This window comes from Podospora pseudocomata, assembly GCF_035222375.1.
Source record: "Podospora pseudocomata strain CBS 415.72m chromosome 1 map unlocalized CBS415.72m_1, whole genome shotgun sequence".
In the NCBI taxonomy this organism is placed as follows: domain Eukaryota; kingdom Fungi; phylum Ascomycota; class Sordariomycetes; order Sordariales; family Podosporaceae; genus Podospora; species Podospora pseudocomata.
The window spans coordinates 792,626-810,909 of record NW_026946363.1 but is presented as its reverse complement, the minus strand read 5'-3'; the positions used below and the strand labels follow the sequence as shown (position 1 = coordinate 810,909).

The 18,284-nt window shown below is 50.8% G+C and overlaps 7 protein-coding genes across 7 annotated transcripts; 4 read left to right on the top strand and 3 right to left on the bottom strand.

The window, feature by feature from the left end:
- Nucleotides 1-53: 53 nt before the first annotated feature.
- On the bottom strand, nucleotides 54-1,253 carry URE2 (Transcriptional regulator ure2). Its single transcript, XM_062884900.1, has 2 exons — nucleotides 1,022-1,253; nucleotides 54-955 (listed from the first exon to the last, which is right to left on the bottom strand). The coding sequence occupies exons 1-2, from the start codon at nucleotides 1,068-1,070 to the stop codon at nucleotides 231-233; spliced, it is 774 nt and encodes a 257-aa protein (XP_062747812.1). The 5' UTR covers nucleotides 1,071-1,253; the 3' UTR covers nucleotides 54-230.
- A 965-nt stretch (nucleotides 1,254-2,218) lies between these two features.
- Nucleotides 2,219-3,561, bottom strand: QC762_0002640 (uncharacterized protein; the record flags this gene model as incomplete). Its single annotated transcript, XM_062882766.1, has 2 exons — nucleotides 2,219-3,289; nucleotides 3,543-3,561. The coding sequence occupies 2 exons, from the start codon at nucleotides 3,559-3,561 to the stop codon at nucleotides 2,853-2,855; spliced, it is 456 nt and encodes a 151-aa protein (XP_062747810.1). The 3' UTR covers nucleotides 2,219-2,852.
- On the top strand, nucleotides 2,494-3,297 carry QC762_0002650 (uncharacterized protein; the record flags this gene model as incomplete). Its single annotated transcript, XM_062882767.1, has 1 exon — nucleotides 2,494-3,297. One exon carries the CDS (start codon nucleotides 2,494-2,496, stop codon nucleotides 3,295-3,297), a length of 804 nt encoding a protein of 267 aa, XP_062747811.1.
- A 1,597-nt stretch (nucleotides 3,562-5,158) lies between the features above and the next one.
- QC762_0002630 (uncharacterized protein) lies at nucleotides 5,159-6,004 on the bottom strand (the record flags this gene model as incomplete). The annotated part of the gene is made up of 2 exons (XM_062882765.1): nucleotides 5,398-6,004; nucleotides 5,159-5,342 (listed from the first exon to the last, which is right to left on the bottom strand). The coding sequence occupies exons 1-2, from the start codon at nucleotides 5,487-5,489 to the stop codon at nucleotides 5,159-5,161; spliced, it is 276 nt and encodes a 91-aa protein (XP_062747809.1). The 5' UTR covers nucleotides 5,490-6,004.
- A 1,081-nt stretch (nucleotides 6,005-7,085) lies between these two features.
- QC762_105075 (uncharacterized protein) lies at nucleotides 7,086-7,611 on the top strand (the record flags this gene model as incomplete). The annotated part of the gene is made up of 2 exons (XM_062884899.1): nucleotides 7,086-7,120; nucleotides 7,212-7,611. 2 exons carry the CDS (start codon nucleotides 7,086-7,088, stop codon nucleotides 7,609-7,611), a joined length of 435 nt encoding a protein of 144 aa, XP_062747808.1.
- A 2,850-nt stretch (nucleotides 7,612-10,461) lies between these two features.
- Nucleotides 10,462-10,596, top strand: QC762_0002610 (uncharacterized protein; the record flags this gene model as incomplete). The annotated part of the gene is made up of 1 exon (XM_062882764.1): nucleotides 10,462-10,596. The coding sequence occupies one exon, from the start codon at nucleotides 10,462-10,464 to the stop codon at nucleotides 10,594-10,596; it is 135 nt and encodes a 44-aa protein (XP_062747807.1).
- A 398-nt stretch (nucleotides 10,597-10,994) lies between these two features.
- HNWD-pc19 (HNWD NOD-like receptor pc19) lies at nucleotides 10,995-14,383 on the top strand (the record flags this gene model as incomplete). Its single annotated transcript, XM_062882763.1, has 2 exons — nucleotides 10,995-12,575; nucleotides 12,632-14,383. The coding sequence occupies 2 exons, from the start codon at nucleotides 10,995-10,997 to the stop codon at nucleotides 14,381-14,383; spliced, it is 3,333 nt and encodes a 1,110-aa protein (XP_062747806.1).
- Nucleotides 14,384-18,284: the final 3,901 nt, after the last annotated feature.

Below are 18,284 nucleotides of genomic sequence, written 5' to 3'. Positions count from 1 at the left end.
AGGTGGTGCAGGTTCAAGGGACCTTTTCCGACGGGCATGACGATTCTGATATGTTGACAGAAAACTTTCAAGTCATTGGAAGATGAAGTCAGGCGACACTATCAACACTATCTGAAAAGAAGCAACGTTCATCAGAGCTGAAACTTCGTGACTAGTTATACCACAAGGGAAATATACACCAAACAGCAGGACTGTCCAGATGCCACATCTACCGAGGTCTACCAAAACGCCTAGTCATACTTCATCTCCCCCTTCTCAATCTTCTCCTCGTACTCAATAAATGTCTCGATCCCCTTTGGCACACCATTCCACTGCAGCCCTTGCTCATCCATGAGTCTCGCACGATGTTCCATAGCCCTCTTCCAACTCGGCAGCTCGACCATCTTTTCATGCCAGGCCCGAACACGCGGTGTTCCCTCGAAGACCTCATCCCACAACTGCATCAGCACCTCGCTCAACCGAAAATTCCAAGGCACAAACGCCATATCAGCATACGTCATCTTGTCCCCGACCAGCCACTGTTCATACTCCCCTTTCTTCGACAAAACAATCTCTAACACCCCCAACACACGCTTGATCTCATTGGAATACCTATCAATAGCCGACTGAATCTTCTCAGCATGTAAATGCTGGAACCAGCCGCACTGACCGTAATAGGGTCCTTGGCCGCTCATCTGGAACTGGAGGAACTGGTTGCAGAGGTTGCGGTTGATGACATCGTCAAATGTGAGACGCTTCTCCGTGTCGTATTGCTCGATGAGGTACTGGTTGATGGCTCCCGACTCCCAAAGGGTGAGACCGGTGTTGGGGTCTTCGATGGCCGGGATGCGGCCGTTGGGGTTGATGTCTATGAAAGGGGGTTTCTTCACGTCATCGAAGCGGAACGATTTGAACTCGTAGTTAAGGGAGAGTTCCTCAAGGAGGAAAATGGTTTTCCAGCCATTGGGGCCCGGTGCTAATGTGGATTTGAGCGGCGCTTCTCATCTCAATCCTAATGTTCGGTGGCTAGAGAGGTACTTACGGGTGAGCCATACACGGATGGGTTTAGGAGGGTTGAGAGTAGCAGCCATCTTGTTCGGTAGGTAGGGGGGGCAGGATCTTTGTGCTTTTTGACGGTTCTGTTTCAAAAATAGCGAGGTTCGTAAAAAGTATCGTTAACTGCCATAATCTTATACTAGGAGAACATCCCAACCCATGGTCTGATTTCTCATCTCGATTTCATGTTGTTGGCTCCTACCTATGTCGTTGGTTCATTGCATGGTGTATGTCACAGGGCTGCAGGAGCTGATAACCACCGCTGACCAAACAGCGCCAAGGCTATTGCCGTTGGCTGCATGCTTATGAGCTTGTTGGTGAAAAGGGGATACAAAGCAGCACGGCTGTAACCCGGACACGCCTCGCGTGAACTGTCATGCATACCTGCCCTTCCTGTCCACCTCCTGTCGCCAATGTCAATCTGTGATCAGATCGGATATACGAGGGGCGGTTTGATGCATCATTGACCCTTCTAGAAACCATGGATGAAGATAGAAGGATCCGAGTAAATACTACCTTACGTATTTCTTGTGGAGTGAGTGAGATGGTGCCTACTAACTTAGGTACTTTGGGTGAACAACTTATTGAATAACAGCATTCATGGATGCGGATGGCCCGGCAGCATTGACAACACCCACACTTTTGTGTTACTAAGCCTCTCTAACAATAGAGGTCCAGATATCTTGCTTGGTCTATGCGTTGAGAGCTGAGCCTTCAAGCACCTTATGAAGGTGATTGTGCACTCATTCTATGGATTGATTTCACAAATTGATGCCATATACCAAGCTTAAGCGCAACATGGATATGGGCTTAGGTTGCCTGTCTTGTTACCACACGCCGAGAGGTCAAAGGACAACGCTCTAACCATAGGTAAGAACCATTCTAGAACCTGTTATAATCCTCAGGACGTCATCGTGTCCTGCGCCGCAAAGATCTGGCGGCGCACACTGTCCTCTGCACAAATAGCCTAAACACCACACGTCAATCTTGATGGAGCACGGCCACAGGCTTCATAGCTGTCAGGTACAATGAACAAACAAATGCACAGACTGAGGTTGAGTTTGTAGGCACCACGTGGATCTCACCTCGATATTGGGCCGGGTACGTGTCTTGCAACTAGACCACTTTGGCTCTGCCCAGGAAACACTGCCCCATTGATTCCCACCCAACAGACTTTTCTTTCACCTGACGTCAATCTCGGAAACATTGCGAGGCTTCCCCTCCAATCAATCTTTTGAACGTTCGCCATTTCTGGTCGCCACTGCAACTGCCAAAAAAGTACGAGTTTCCGCTTTCCCGGGTAAAGTAGCATCGCAGATCATTGCTGCATGGCTCAGCCTCTTGACACAAGTTCCCGTCGTCATTATTAAAGAAAACAAACATCCCTCAGCTTGCTGACCGACAGTTCGAAAATACTCCGTATCATCAGTGTCTCATTGTTGGACAACAAATCCCACCATGATGTATCGCAACACCATCCTCACCCTCCTGGCGGGAGCATCATCCGTCACCGCCGCCATGGATCCCATCAACAACGCCATCCTCCGCGCCCGTCAGCTCCAAGACAGCATCCCAACCTCCACGGGGTCCGTTTTTAGAACCCGCACAGTGGACGCCTGCATCAGCACCCTCACCTCCCTCAGCAGCAGCGCCCCCACCCCGCCCCCCGAAGTCCTCGAGTACGAATTGAGCCAGCAGTTAGAACGTTTGAAAACCGCGACAGCCGCCATGGGCCCTCTAGTCGAAGACGTTGCAGATATATCATCGGTTTGCTCTAGCGCCTTTGACGAAGACAGGACCAGGACTGCCACCACCTATTACCCCCCTGCAACTGTTATCGGCAGCGAAGAATACGATAGATACCGAACATCGGCTCTTTCCTGGTATTCTTCGCTCCGTCCTGTTGTATCCGAGGCTGCGCAGACATGTTCGCTGAAGTGGCCCCGGGAGGTGGGTCTGCTTTGGTTGGCGTTCATTGACAATGAAGAAGATTGTTTCAAGGCGTACAGCCTTGTGTTGGGGATTACCGCCACGGAGCCCGCCACGGAGATTATCACACGGACACGCACTGTTCCCACTGAGACGGAGGCTTCGACCACAGGGACGGGGATACCTGCTGAGGAGACCGAAACTGAGGAACCTGCCGAGGAGACGGGGACGTCGACGAGCGCCAGTACTGCTGGCGCTGCCAGGGAGACTGGGTATATGGTTGCTGTGGTGGCCGCTGCGGCTGGTGTTGCTGGCATGATGGGCGCTATGTAATTGTGAGTATGATGATATTATGTCGGTATGATTTGGCGCGGACGACGACAAGGATGGGCATGACGAGGGCTATTTCGATACCCAGTACACGACGGGAAATATCTGGGGACCAGGACAGATGGCTACTAAGGAAATAGAAGGATATTTTACAATACTTCGGTTATATAATGGGAAACAAGATATCATCCGATCTAGGCGACAACTGATCATACCAACCTTTTCCCTTAAGAACTGTCCTGACACACGTGAAAACAAGCAAGGCATGGTGTTAGAAAGCATGTACGACCTCAACCTGCAAGCAACGCCACCGATTTCTTGGCCTCGATTCCGTGGCCTCGATTTCTTGATACTTGATACCGCATCAAAGATTGTCAGTGAAGGAACAGGTGACCCGGTAGAAAGGTCGAGCGACCATAACCACGATAATCGTGGTGATCAGGCTGAGAAAAGGAAGCTTTCACTCTGATGATGGATACGCCCACCTGAGCTTGTGAGGGGAACAATTGGAAAACGAGGCTGATCTCGCTGATAATGAGGCAAGCGGTGAGGAGAAGACGATGAAAGAGAAGGAGAAGAAGGAGGAGAAGGAGAAAGGCAAGGGTAAGAAGCAGGACGACTCGGGGCTAGAATTGATGAATTCGGCTTTACGACAGCTCCGACGATCAAACTTCTCGGGAGAAATCGCCTTGGTGTTCGCCAAGGGGATTTGTATCTGGACGAACCCTTCTTCTTTCGGAAAATCTCGCCTATCGAACTGGAAGTCTTGTGGCAAGTCCTTGAGACATTGTGCAAAGGGAAGACAGGTCGCCTAACTTTGTCCGTCCGATGACGAGCTGGTGCAACGCGACATGCCATTGGATCTTGCGAGTCTCGAAGGGTACCAGACGGATCATCGAAATAGCGATGAATATCGTAAAAAATCGATCGTTGATTTTTGAAAAGCAGAAAGTTTTGTCTTGTGCTCGATGCTGTGGCTTGTACCCAGGAGTCGGGTGCTCCCAAGCCCCTGAGGTCCAGAGCCGTGGCGGGAATCGTCACCTCTAATTTCCTCTCGTCAACCATGTGTTGTTACATACAAGAGTACAAACGTACTTTCATTGGTATATCTCGTTTGCCTCATGAGCTACAAGAAACAACCTTATTTTTTCCCACAGAGTTAGTGAAAGGAGGGGTCTTGTGTCTCACCTGACTGAGCCTCATCCAGTACCCAGGGCAACGGTGCCTTCTTCCAGGCTGGTTGCATATTCACATGCCCTCGCTTCCGAACTTCGTTGCTCATAGCGCGAACCGCTAACTAGGTCAAGATCCGGTTCTTGTTATACCTAGGTATGGAAGGACTTGTCCTCATAGTGACACAGAAAATTCCATATGGGCCGGTCCCGAATCTTCCTCTTCGCCGCTCGGGTTGGATGAGCACTTTGCTGCTCGGCGTAATACCACATCAGGGACCAGCTTTGGTCAGCCCATGTGAAAACTGTTCCACACCAAAAAGCTTTCACTGGGGATTTATGCCATCCGACCTTTTCCTGGCGGTATTGCCACGGCAGGGACGCTATTGTCCTCCGACGCAAACTTCAGCGTCGAGTGAGTCTGTAACGACTGCATGAGCCGATTGTGGTGAGATATTTTCTGCAGACTTCCAACGTTGCTCAAAATGATCCCAGCCTGGGGCTAGAGTGACGAGTTCTACATGAGACCGATCGTCAACTATCTTGGCGGCTCCGATGCCGCCCCCCCAATTTCATGATTTTTTTTAATAAGAAGGGGAAGGAGGCATTGGGAGACAACCTTGCTGCCGAAACTGGCAGCCAAGACACCTCCAAACTCAGCATTCAATAAAGCAGAGGCCATGAGTTCTCACTCAAATCATCCTCAACATGAGGAACCCCAGGGAAGTGTCAGGGGCGCACCCCATCTCAAAGTCGATGTCATCCCCATGTGGTGGAGTCATATCTGCCCATTGCAGGCCAACAACCTGGTGTTGTATCAATGGCAGGAGGCCCGCTACACCGATCCCTTCCAAAGACCAGTCGGTACATCTTGTCCTGCGGGTTGGTCAGTCAAAACTTTCCCAACGAGTCTCCTAGAAAGTTTGCTTACATGTATGATCCAGTGGATACTTTACCACTACCACAACCATCCTTTACAACCACCACCGTCAGCCAATCGAGACCATTTCGGGTATCAACCATCTACCAGGTCGTCATATCGATACTCATATGTTGTGCTGTCACTGTTGGCACTGGGAGGTGAATAGATTGGTGCCGCTTCAAAGTGGTGCATCTGGAAAGCTGCGGAAAGTATTGGGGGTAAACTGCTGTGCACACTGCGCATCTCATGCAGACTTGCTGAGGAACCATCATTGCGATCATTGTGTCACGTACAATATTTATGGGGAGATCAATCGGTACATGAATGTCGGTCGAGACAGGCCTGAGAACTCGGTGAGTTGGAGGCATGAGAAGGCCGAAATGGCGGCGATGTTAGCAGGAGAGGGGGTTTACAGCAGGTGATGTCGTCGACTGACTGTGCGGGGGTGGCTTGCCAATCATGGACGTTAAGAACGAAAAGAGCAAAAGAAGAGAGATGGTGATTGTTGGTCTGCTTGAGCGTGTTATTTATTGGCAATATCTTGGTGACAAGTAAGGTACCTTTCCATGCGCCTGAAATAAAGCCCCTTCCTCCTGCCATTGAGAAATAACCGGCGTCACGGGCAGTGCAGGGCTGCCACGCACTTGCCTTCGGGAATTGTCAAGCGGCACTTACCCACGTGATGCGCCAGAAATTTGCTGCTAATTCCAACCTCGGCAATATTCTCAGCAGAATTTTTCTTCCATCGTTTGCAAGTCGGGCCACATGCGCATTCCACGCGGGTGGTTACCTCCGGCACATGTCACCCGGCCCGGATCAACCCCGGCCTAAAGTGGGGCCGGTCTTCCGCATCTGAATCCGGAGCTTCGGTCTCAAAAGGCTTGGCAAATCCGATATCAACATCAACTGGCCATGCACTGAGCAAGTGACACCACCAAATTTTCAGCACCCCCATTTTGATCACGAACACAAATACGATATGGACGCTGAAGGGTCAGGCCTTGCGTTGTTATATATGACCACTGCCATTTCCAAAGCAGAGCCTTAACCTATCAAGCTCATTTTTCACCGGGGAAAGAACGATGCTAGGCAGCGCACGGGTTTCTCTTCTTCTTGTCACTCCCTACCCCTTTTAACGTTATGAACTCTTGGAAGTCTGACGCCTTAATACATGTGCATTGACTGCCGGCTTCTCACTTTAAGACGGCATTTTTCCCGCCCTGCACAACTTACAAAGAAGCATAGCCTACCTCGACTGCTCTTTTTCAAGTAATAATCCTACGACGAACTTCGTGAACTAATCATGAGTATGCGCCATGGACCCTGCTACCCATTCAAACAAAGGAAATGGAATAGGGGGTTGGTACCATTGTTCCTTTCCCTCGGCGCTTCTATTACCGGCATAATGGCCTTGTTTGCAGGGCGCACATGGAATATCATGGAGGACTACGAAATCTTACTGGTAAGAATCTTGCCCGTATTTGCACTGCGTATGCTAAGCATCTTACAGCTTAACACAACTTCTACCACCGACTGGTCCAAGTCTTGTTCTCACCTCAAAATTTCGACTACACCAAGGCTTTCCCTTGATCCCCGAACTTGCCTGTAGACATTCCCTCAACGTGAGGGACCGCCATACGACTTCTACTCATTGCACGGAACTGGAATATGCATGGGCTGTTTCTTCCCGAGTCCAGATGACCCTGCTTCACACAGAGAAGTCCAAAACTGTGTAACTGGATACTTCACCGACGGTACTGTTTTCTTTGTCGTAACAGTTCCCTGAAGGAACCCTGTAATTAAGAATGATCCTTGACAGACAGTCTCGACCTCTACGAGCTGTTAATGAAACTCATTAACGGCGCGATTGAGGGCTTCGCCGATGCCGGGAATGTGAAGGCCAACCTGAAGTCCTTGTACGGTGCCCACAACGCCTTCACCTTGACGTTCACCATTGCCACTGGCATCCAAAGAGTCTTCGGGTTCTTCACCACTTGGTTCGCGATTTACAACCCACCCATTCATAAAAATGACAGCAGAAACCGTCACAAGATCATCATATCGTCGCACTGGATTGCTTCGATTGTATCTGCGCTGTTGGGGCTATTGAGCGGCATCTCAGGTTCTAGCATGGCATCCATCGCGACAAACCAAATCCAGGTGTGTAAAGACCGCCCACCCACTGACCAGTACAACCACGTTGTTACTGTAGAGGACGTTTAAATACAAACTCGTCATACCCAGAACCATTGGGACAGGTACGGTATGACGGCCACACAGGGGAGCAAGTGGCTTCGGTAGGAATGATGATTCTTGTTTAGTTTTGGTGGAATTGGATGTGGATGGGGTTGCTGGGGTTGAGAGTGACTTGGTGCATTATCAAGGACCCGCGCAGCCACCACTTTGGGGGTCCAGACATGGACTTTGACAGGGAGTCGAGCGAGTATGGTGGGGGTGAAAAGTTAGTTGACCATTTTCGTGGAAGTATCCTGCTCGGGGATGGGAAGGGGCCACCACCTGGTGGTCAGATGTGAATGCATTCAGGGCCTCAAGGATTCCCTGTGGGCCATGGGCCACCTCCTGGGCAATCCTTACCGCACCCGGGAATGCCTCGACCGATGCCCCAACCGCCGCCCCAATCAGGAATGCTTCCTGGAGTTTTTATGCAGTAATGAGGTTGCTCCTGGAAGCTAAATGTCATCATAATCATAGACCCAACTACCGGTGACGCCTGTTTGCAAACTTGCCGAGGTTATCTGGGGTTTTGGTATGGCTTCATGTTTGGCGGCTTTGTCAGTGCTGCTTTAGGATTTCGAGCAGATGAGTCAAGAGCATTTTTGGGATAGATATAGAGGATACAAAAGAGCTGGCATCTTGTCATAATTTCCTTTCTGACTTTGGCTATTTCTCTCCTGAGTCGTGACACCGTGATCCAGTTCGTTATCCAGCCCGGCTTTCACCATCCCAACGTATTCCGACTTCCTTCTCGATCAACACTTCCACTCACACCTGTCAATATCCTCATGACGACACCACCTGTTCCCCCACGGTTTCTCTCCTCGGTAAAACAGACACTGGACCATGAAGCCAAGGCCAATACGACGGTGCAGGGAGAGAATAAGCCGTCCTGTCCGTAGCCCTGTGCCTCATCTTCGTCGATCCGGGAACTGGATCAAAGTACCGCATTGGTTCCGCTGGCCGGGGCCAATCACGCCGACAAAACCCGTTGCAGACGTGCTTCCTGGAAAAGTTGCTTATCCCATCAGACCCAAATCACTCACGCCAAACTCCTTGTGCGAGAGGATCACCAGATCCGTCAGGATAACCTCGTGCGAATAAACACCGCCCTGAAGGTCGCAAAGCACGTACTGCCCGCCGGTGATGTGATAGCTAAAGTGGCTCAGAGCTTGCATGGCGAGAGGCCAAGGCCTACGATCATCGGTTACCCACCCAAGATTGCTGTCGAACCTTTGGTGATACTCAATGAATGGCTCGACAAGGACTGTCTGGCCTCGCGACTCTGGACTAGAAGCCTCATTGGCCGTCCATATGCCAGGTATGTTCAGTTTGACTTCAAAGTTGATAGCCTTGAACTCGTTGAAGAGCTAGACGATCTCGAGGGCTTTGTTCACGGCTTTGATGTCGAGATGCCAATTGTAACTTTCATACACAGCACCTGTTTTGTACCGTTTGTGGCCTCCATCAGCACATACCAGAGATAGAGATGATGCGAGCTCACTCCTCACGAAGATTCGTTTTTTGGTATATGGGAGGGAAATCCAAAAGAGCTGCCATTTTGTCACAATGCCCTGACAGTCCACCCCATAATTTCTTCATTGTGCTACTTGTTTCCTACATGGCCGGTCTATTCCCGTTCTCATTTCCTAATTCCTGTAGCTTTCGTTCTCACAATAAGGGGCCAAATGTGTTGCCATGGCTCGTCCTGCATGGCGGCGTGCTTCTTCAAATCTAGCGAAAGTACCGTGTGTTGATGGGTTTTGAACCAGCCGTCGGGACACGGCGCGCCATCATCGAAGTACCAGGGCCGGATTAAAGTGCCGAACCGTGTTGCGGGGGGCAGTCCGAGTAGGGCGACAGTACTCATAGCAAACGTGCTGGCTGAAAAAGGAACTGATGCCATTCGGGCCGAGATCTGTGACACCGTGCTGTTGAGTTGGGGATAGAATGATGGGATCGGTCAAGACAACTTCGTTTTGGTAGATGCCTCCCTGGAGATCACAGAGAACATCCAGACTATCATTTCCAGGGAAATCCGATACAGATTTCGGATGACATACTGCCAAAAACTGAGGAAGATTTCTCTCCCTATCTTCTACATTCACACCCCTCAGTCTTCCAATAAACCTGAAGCATATAACCGCGACAGAAAATAGAAATCGAAAATAAAACGGGCTGTAGAAAATAGAGGTACTTCGGTACATCGAGCTTGCATTTTCAGGCTCTCAGGCGGAATGATGATGAAGCATAGCTCTTTGTATAACTGGATATTTACCACTCCGATCTTCGAAGCCGAAATCAAAATCATATGTGTGCTATCGCAAGGAATGCGTTTTGCTGAGGATTCAGCCGAGAGCCTGGATCACGTTTGGATGTCCGTGCACGTTTGCGCTGGACTTGGCTCATCACTGCTGCACAGCCCAGGCAGGACAGCACCTCAACCCTTGGAGACAGCAGCAACAACAACCACCTTTGAGCTGCAACAATCGAACCCACTGAGATTTGCGCTACGTAGCTCAACAATTACTCGCGGTAGGTGATTCTGATCTATGTCTGAGAGCTTATCCTGGTTTCAGCTACTGATTTGTTGAGCCTACTAGTTTCGTCCATCCCCCCGGCCCACCTGCTCGCCTTTTCCCGCTGTCGGACAGTCATACGAGTAGCCACGAGAGCTAAGCTCGGCGGTTTTTCGACAATGCGCCTCCTGGAACGCAATGATACCGGCGATTTTAGTTTGACGGATGACATTCCCGACGACCAGGTCCCACCGTATGCAATACTTTCGCACACCTGGGGCGACGAAGAGGTTATCTTTAAGGATATAAAGGACGGTATATGCAAGAACAAAAGAGGCTACTCCAAGATCCAGTTTTGCGGAGATCAAGCCGGACGCGATGGGCTGAAATTCTTCTGGGTCGACACATGCTGCATCGACAAATCCGACAGCACCGAAGTTCAGCGCGCCCTTAACTCCATGTTTCAGTGGTACCGCAATGCAGCCAAATGCTATGTCTATCTCACAGATGTCTCAACCTGCCAGAAGGACACCGACGGCAACCCTGGCTGGTGGGAATTAACCTTTCGAAAATCCAGGTGGTTCACTCGTGGATGGACCCTTCAAGAGCTCATTGCTCCAGCAATTGTGGAATTCTTCTCCAAAGAGGGCGAGCGTCTAGGAGATAAGAAGTCTTTAGAACAACAAATCCACGATGTAACCGAGATTCCCCTAGAGGCTCTCCCAGGCAACACATTGTCCGACTTCAGCATCGAAGAGCGTCTGTCGTGGGTCGGAAAGCGCAACACCACACAAAAAGAAGACAAGGCGTACTCGCTATTCGGCATCTTTGATGTAACAATGGCGCTTCTGTATGGCGAAGGAGAAGATAGAGCATTTGGGCGGCTGCGAGAGGAAATTAGTAAGCATGATCGCTGTCTGTCCAGTCTACATTCTACCGACCCGCGCCTTGATAAGAAGCGCATCGAGGAGGCAAAAGGTGGGTTGCTTGCTGGCGCTTACCGCTGGGTTTTCGCCAACCCCGACTTCTGTCTATGGCGTGAACGGTCGGAGAGCCGCTTACTCTGGATCAATGGAGATCCCGGCAAAGGCAAGACCATGTTACTCTGCGGCATCATCAACGAGCTACAGGGGAGCCATTGTTGCAGACGGGCATTGTCGTAATCTGGCCTACTTCTTCTGCCAAGCTACCGACTCCCGCATCAATAACGCCATTGCCGTATTGCGTGGCCTGATCTACCTTCTTGCCCACCAGCAGCCACGTCTCATCTCCCACGTGCGTAAATACACCGACGCTGGTAAATCCCTCTCCGACGCAAATGCGTGGTTCGCCCTCTCGGACATTTTAGTGGGGATGCTAGGAGATCCGAACGTGAAGCCAACCTGTTTAGTCGTCGATGCCCTAGACGAATGTGTTATCGACCTACCGAAGCTTTTAGACTTTATCGTCTGTATCTCATCCGATCGGATAAAATGGCTCTTAACAAGCCGGAACGAGACGATCATCGAGAAAAAATTGAAATCTAACAATGCGCGAACAAGGCTTAGTCTTGAGCTGAAGGAAAATGCGATGGAGGTGTCTCATGCCGTCGATGTGTACATCGACGATAAACTATCTGGGTTGGAAGCACTTCAGGACGACGCCCTGCTAAAGGATCAAGTACGGGATATTCTACACAACAAGGCAAACGGCACGTTCCTCTGGGTCGCCCTCGTCGTACAGGAACTCAGCATGGATGGGGTTGAGAGCTGGCATGTTCTGCAGATTGTCGAAGAAGTGCCACCGGGGCTGGATGGGATGTTCAAGCGCATGCTCGATGAGATCGAGCGGAATAAACGGGACTCGGAATTCTGTTGGCGCATTCTCTCGGTGGTGACGGTAGCATACCGCCCACTTCACTTGGACGAAATAGGCCGCTTGTCTGGATTACCGGAACAGATTGTCAGGTCAACGGAAAATATTCAGAAGATCGTGGCCAAGTGCGGATCCTTTCTCACGGTTCGAGATAACCACATCTACCTCGTTCATCAATCAGCCAAGGACTACTTGAGTGATCAAGCCTCCCCATTACTTTTCCCCAGTGGTGTGGCTGTGACCCACCATGACATATCGGATCGGTCACTAAAGCTTCTCTCAGGCAAGTTGCAACGCGATGTATACGGTTTATGTATACCAGGATTTTCTATCGACCACGTCCGAGTGCCGGACCCGGACCCTCTTGCGACAGTGCGGTACTCGTGCGTTTACTGGGTTGATCATCTCTGTAACTGGCAGTCGAGCGACGATAGTAAGCACCCAGATATTTTCCAAGATGGTGGTATCGTCGATGGCTTTCTGAGGCAGCACTACCTCCACTGGCTTGAAGCACTTTCACTTTGTAAGAGCATGCCGCAGGGGATACTTTCATTGGCAAAGCTCGAAAGCATTCTTCAGGTAGGCTCTACCCAGTGATAGTATCTTATTATTAAGCGGTTCTAACAGGAATTTAGCACAGTTCGATTACGTCTCAATTACCAAGCCTTGTCACTGATATGCACCGATTCATTATATACTGGAGATGGGTTGTTGAGAATTATCCTCTTCAGGTATACGCTTCGGCACTTGTGTTCAGCCCCGCCCGAAGTATAACAAGAGGCCTATTTACGCAGGAAGAACGGAAGTGGATTACTTCGAGGCCAATTGTAGAGGATAATTGGAATGCGTGCCGGCAGACGCTCGAGGGCCATGGCGGTCCGGTCAACTCGGTGGCGTTCTCGCCCGATTCGAAGTGGATTGCATCAGGATCAAACGACCGTACCATCAAGATCTGGGAGGCGGCCACGGGGTCATGTACGCAGACGCTCGAGGGCCATGGCGATTGGGTCCGGTCGGTAGCGTTCTCGCCCGATTCGAAGTGGGTTGTGTCAGGATCAGACGACAGTACCATCAAAATCTGGGAGGCGGCCACGGGGTCATGTACGCAGACGCTCGAGGGCCATGGCTATGGGGTCCTGTCGGTAGCGTTCTCGCCCGATTCGAAGTGGGTTGTGTCAGGATCAGACGACAGTACCATCAAGATCTGGGAGGCGGCCACGGGGTCATGTACGCAGACGCTCGAGGGCCATGGCGATGGGGTCCTGTCGGTAGCGTTCTCGCCCGATTCGAAGTGGGTTGCGTCAGGATCAGCCGACAGTACCATCAAGATCTGGGAGGCGGCCACGGGGTTATGTACGCAGACGCTCAAGGGCCATGGCGATTGGGTCCGGTCGGTAGCGTTCTCGCCCGATTCGAAGTGGGGTGTGTCAGGATCAAACGACAGTACCATCAAAATCTGGGAGGCGGCCACGGGGTCATGTACGCAGACGCTCGAGGGCCATGACGGTTGGGTCCTGTCGGTAGCGTTCTCGCCCGATTCGAAGTGGGTTGTGTCAGGATCAAACGACCGTACCATCAAGATCTGGGAGGCGGCCACGGGGTCATGTACGCAGACGCTCGAGGGCCATGGCGATCGGGTCCTGTCGGTAGCGTTCTCGCCCGATTCGAAGTGGGTTGTGTCAGGATCAGACGACAGTACCATCAAGATCTGGGAGGCGGCCACGGGGTCATGTACGCAGACGCTCGAGGGCCATGGCGACTGGGTCCGGTCGGTAGCGTTCTCGCCCGATTCGAAGTGGGTTGTGTCAGGATCAAACGACCGTACCATCAAGATCTGGGAGGCGGCCACGGGGTCATGTACGCAGACGCTCGAGGGCCATGGCGGTTGGGTCCTGTCGGTAGCGTTCTCGCCCGATTCGAAGTGGATTGCATCAGGATCATCCGACCGTACCATCAAGATCTGGGAGGCGGCCACGGGGTCATGTACGCAGACGCTCGAGGGCCATGGCGATCGGGTCCGGCCGGTAGCGTTGTCGCCCGATTCGAAGTGGGTTGTGTCAGGATCAGACGACAGTACCATCAAAATCTGGGAGGCGGCCACGGGGTCATGTACGCAGACGCTCGAGGGCCATGGCGATGGGGTCAACTCGGTAGCGTCTTCCCTTGATTCGAAGCTGATTGCATCCGGATCTAACGATACCAACCCCCCACATTACCCACGCTATGGAATAGACATGAGCAAGAGATGGATTACGAAGGGTTCAGAAAATTGGCTATGGCTGCCTCTGGAATATCAGTCACAATGTCTCGCTGCAGCGGCATCAACAATTGCCATTGGCTGTTCTTCGGGGCGCGTCCTAACTATGAAGTTCACGACAGACAGCTGAGCTGATCTCTCATTCTTTGTCTCTCTCTTTTTTTCTATTATAGTGTGACACAGGAGGGGCCTGGCGGTCTCCATTAATTTATAGCCCGTCACAATACTCTAGATCCTTCTGGATCCCGCCTCTTTTATCACTTCGAGTACCCTGTTTCGTCATGAAGACAGGTGGCTCTAGAACACTTGGTAGAGACGTCATTTGGCCCACTCGAACAACTCGAGATCGGGCTAGTTGGCTTGACGTAGTTCCAAGCGCCACAACTTTATTTGATCTGGTTTCCTTTAACAGCCGCGAGGCATTTGATTGTCCGCCTCAATTCCAACCATTGATTATGCAGGTAGATAGCAGTTAGGTCGTGATGCGGCTAATTGCTTATTTGCCGTGTAACATAAAGTCTTACTTACAGCCTGGTGTTAATTTCTGTTTGCTGCGTTGCCCTATAGGTCTGTAATACAGTACCTACAGGGGAGCTACAGCGAACTATGCGCTTGTAGCAGTGCGTAGCGGAAGCTGGAGAAAAAGGGGATACGACAGCAGTGCTGAAGGAAGCAAGACCACTGTTATCACAGTGGGCAAGACGCCACAGTACAGAGGCTTTGAGTGCTTGTACGTAGTCTAATACAGAGGCTTTTTAGTGCATGTATGTCATTGGCTTATATTCTTGCTTATGCTTATTCTATATACAGGATTGAGAGGAGAGGAGAGGTCTACTTATATAAGTGTGCTGGCCTTCCAGCAGGCTCTGTGGGGCACTGGGCCCCATAGAGTAGCAAGGTATTCTGTGGGACAACTAAGCTATGGATGGTATAGCTAATGTTCTATGGACTTCGATATCCTTCGACAGCTGACAAACCTTCCTTTGATGTCTCCCGGGTAGGTTTGTAGGGAAGAAGTTAGACCTTCCCAGTACCTCAACACCTGAGTCTTACCTGGCACCTATTATGTGCCACACATTAACACCCCTCTGTGGCTTTATAGGTGCCACTGAGCCCCTCTACAGCTTTAAACTGTAGGGCTTAGAGTAGTTCAGCAGCTGTAGGAAGCGCTGGAACTTAGGAGCTGTTAGAGCCTTTGTTAGCCCATCAGCAGCCATATCCTCTGTAGAGACAAAGGATATAGTGATGTTGCCTGCTGAAACACTCTCTCTTACGCCTTGGAATTTCAAGAGGGTGTGCTTAGTTCGGCTGTGGTGCTTGGGGTTGTAAGCAGTCTCTATAGCACCTTGGTTGTCTGATTTCAGGGGAGTAGGTATCTGGAGTGGGCGCTGTATCTCACTGAACAAGCCTCGTAGCCACAATGCCTCTCGGTTACCTTCTATGAGTGCAGTATATTCAGCCTCGAGGGTGCTGTAAGCCACTGTTGAGGCTCGCTTGGATTTCCAGCTTACTGGGCCTCCACTGATGAGGAATACGTAGCCGTACGTTGAGCGGGCAGTGGTCTTGCAGCCTGCAAAATCACTATCAGTGTACCCTATGGGCTGTGTGTTCCTTGAGGTACCATAGGTAATGGCGTATTCGGCAGTGCTGTATAGGTAGCTGAGGAGCTTCTTGGCTGCCTTCAAGTGGGCTACTGTTGGCTGCTGTAGGTGCCGTGAGAGCCACTGAATGGAATGCGCTATATCAACTCTGGTTTGAGTCATGGCGTAAGTTGCAGTGCCTATAAGGCGTTGATATAGCTTCTGGTCTGCCTTGCTCAGTGGTTGTGATGGTGTTTCAGTACCAGTGAGTCCTGAGAGAGCGGTATTGCGGGCCCATGGGTGCTGAGGCCGAAGTGTTGAATAGCCTCTGTAATATAGGCTCTTTGGTGAAGCCACAGCTGGCGGTTGGTCCTGTCTCGTTCAATTTGAACACCTAGGAAGAATTTGGCTGGGCCTAGATCTTCAATATCGTAGGCTTTGGCTAGGCCTTGCTTCAAAGCTTGGATCTTCTGAATAGAAGGCCCAACTAGGAGACAGTCATCTACGTGGCTGACGATGAAGATGCCATCCTTTGCATTGTGGTAGATGGCCGAATCAGAGGTCAGAGGTCGGAAACCTAAGCTTTTGGCTAGACCGGCTACCTGCTGTTGCCAGAGATAAGGAGCTTGCTTCAAGCCGTATAGAGACTTCTTCAGCAGTACAACTTGATCTTCAGAGGATCCCAACCGTGTTGTTTTAGCAGTGTTATGGCAGCTTCACTGCTGATGCTGAATTCGTATAGGCCTTCTGGGATTTCAATATATATATCGAAATCTATGCCTGAATTCAAAAAGGCTCCTATAAAATCGATTTGTTCGACTTCAAGGTCCTCAACGGCTGCAATAGCCAGTATTACCCTCCAGGTAGGTGGTGCTGCAGTGGTGGCAAAGGTTTCTGAGAAATCAGTTCCAGGGACTTGTTGGAAGCCTCTCACCACTAGCCGAGCTTTGAACTTAGTAGTTCGGCCCTGGGAGTCCTTCTTTTCCTTGAAAACCCAGCGGCTGGTGATAGGGCGTTTAAATGCCCTAGAGCGCTTGACGAAGTAAAAGGTCTTGGTGGCTAGTAGCTGTTGTAGCTCATTGAAGGTGGCCTTTAGCCAATGCTCCTTCAGTGGGTGCTTTAGAGCTTGCTTGAAGGTATTGGGCTCTGAAGTGTGGTTGGTGGTAGCCACTGCAGCAGCAGCATTGGTAGCTAAGTAAGTTACCAATTCAGTGGTATCCATAGCATCGTCGTCATCCACTGCTTGATATTCTTCTTTTGCTTTTTGGAAGCTTGTGGTAGGTGGATTTCAATGCTGGTAGACCTGGAAGGTGCTGTAGGTACAGAGGATAATTCTTCCTCTGTGGAAGGTGCTGTGAGCTCTTCAGCCTCCTCAGCTTCAGGGAGCTGCAAGGTGCTTGTAGAACTCCGAGGGCCTTGTAGGTGAGACCTGAAGTCCTCGTAGAATTTGACGAAGGAGTTTGAACTACCTGTCGTTGGCCGAGCCACACTAGGTAGGTTTGGTGCCCTAGGACTGCTAGTAGCCGTCCTTTGGTGCCTCTGGGTAGCAGCTTCTGCCCCGTAGGACGCTTCTCAGGGGGTATGAGCACTGTGACTTCAGTGCCAATAGCTCTGTAGTGTTGAAGGTCAGGGACGTGTGGTGCTTGAGAGGGCACCAGTTCGTCAAGGAAGAGCTGGTAAGGGGTGAGCTCCCGAGTGGAATTTGCAGTGCGGTTAATCAATTCTACGATAGGGCCTATAATATAGCACCAGAGAGTTGGAGGAAGCTCAGAGGCTATGAGAGTAGCTCTGAGGCGGTCCAAGACCACCCGTATTGACCGTTCTGCTAGGCCGTTTTGGTGGTGAGCGTAGGGGCTTGATTCGCTGAAGGTAATGCCTTTTTCAGCGAGGTAAGGCAGCAAGGCTCTCATTTCCTTGCCTCCGTCATAGTGAAACTGGGCTGGGTACCGCTTATACGTGTTGTATAATGCTTCTATAGTGGACCGAGCTTGTGTAGCAGCTTCATCTTTGGATTTCAAAGCCTTATCATCCTGAAGCGGGTCTTCCGATCCACTAGAATAAGACCATAAGGTCTGTTATTCAGTGGCGTAGGGCGGATAACAAATATATCCCCCCCCCAGCCGACCTAGGGCCAGTGGTGGATCAGTTATGGGTCGCTTAGAAGGTTTCCGCAGCATATTTGCTGCATCACAGCTTCTGCAGGCCAAGTCTTCAGGGCGTATCATCTGGAAGTTGGGCATGCCTTTGGTAATCAAGGCAGTTTTTCTCAGAAGGTCTAGGCCGATATGCCCTAGTCTGACATGCCAGAGCTGGGCGGCCTGGATCAGCGCTTCAGAGGGTTTCTTCAGCGCAGTGGTGGATGTGGGAGCCACCGATGGCTCTGATACCCCCTCTAGAAGTTCTGAGTTTTCAGAGGTGTTCAGGAGTTCAGGGGCTTCTCGAGCCTCACTG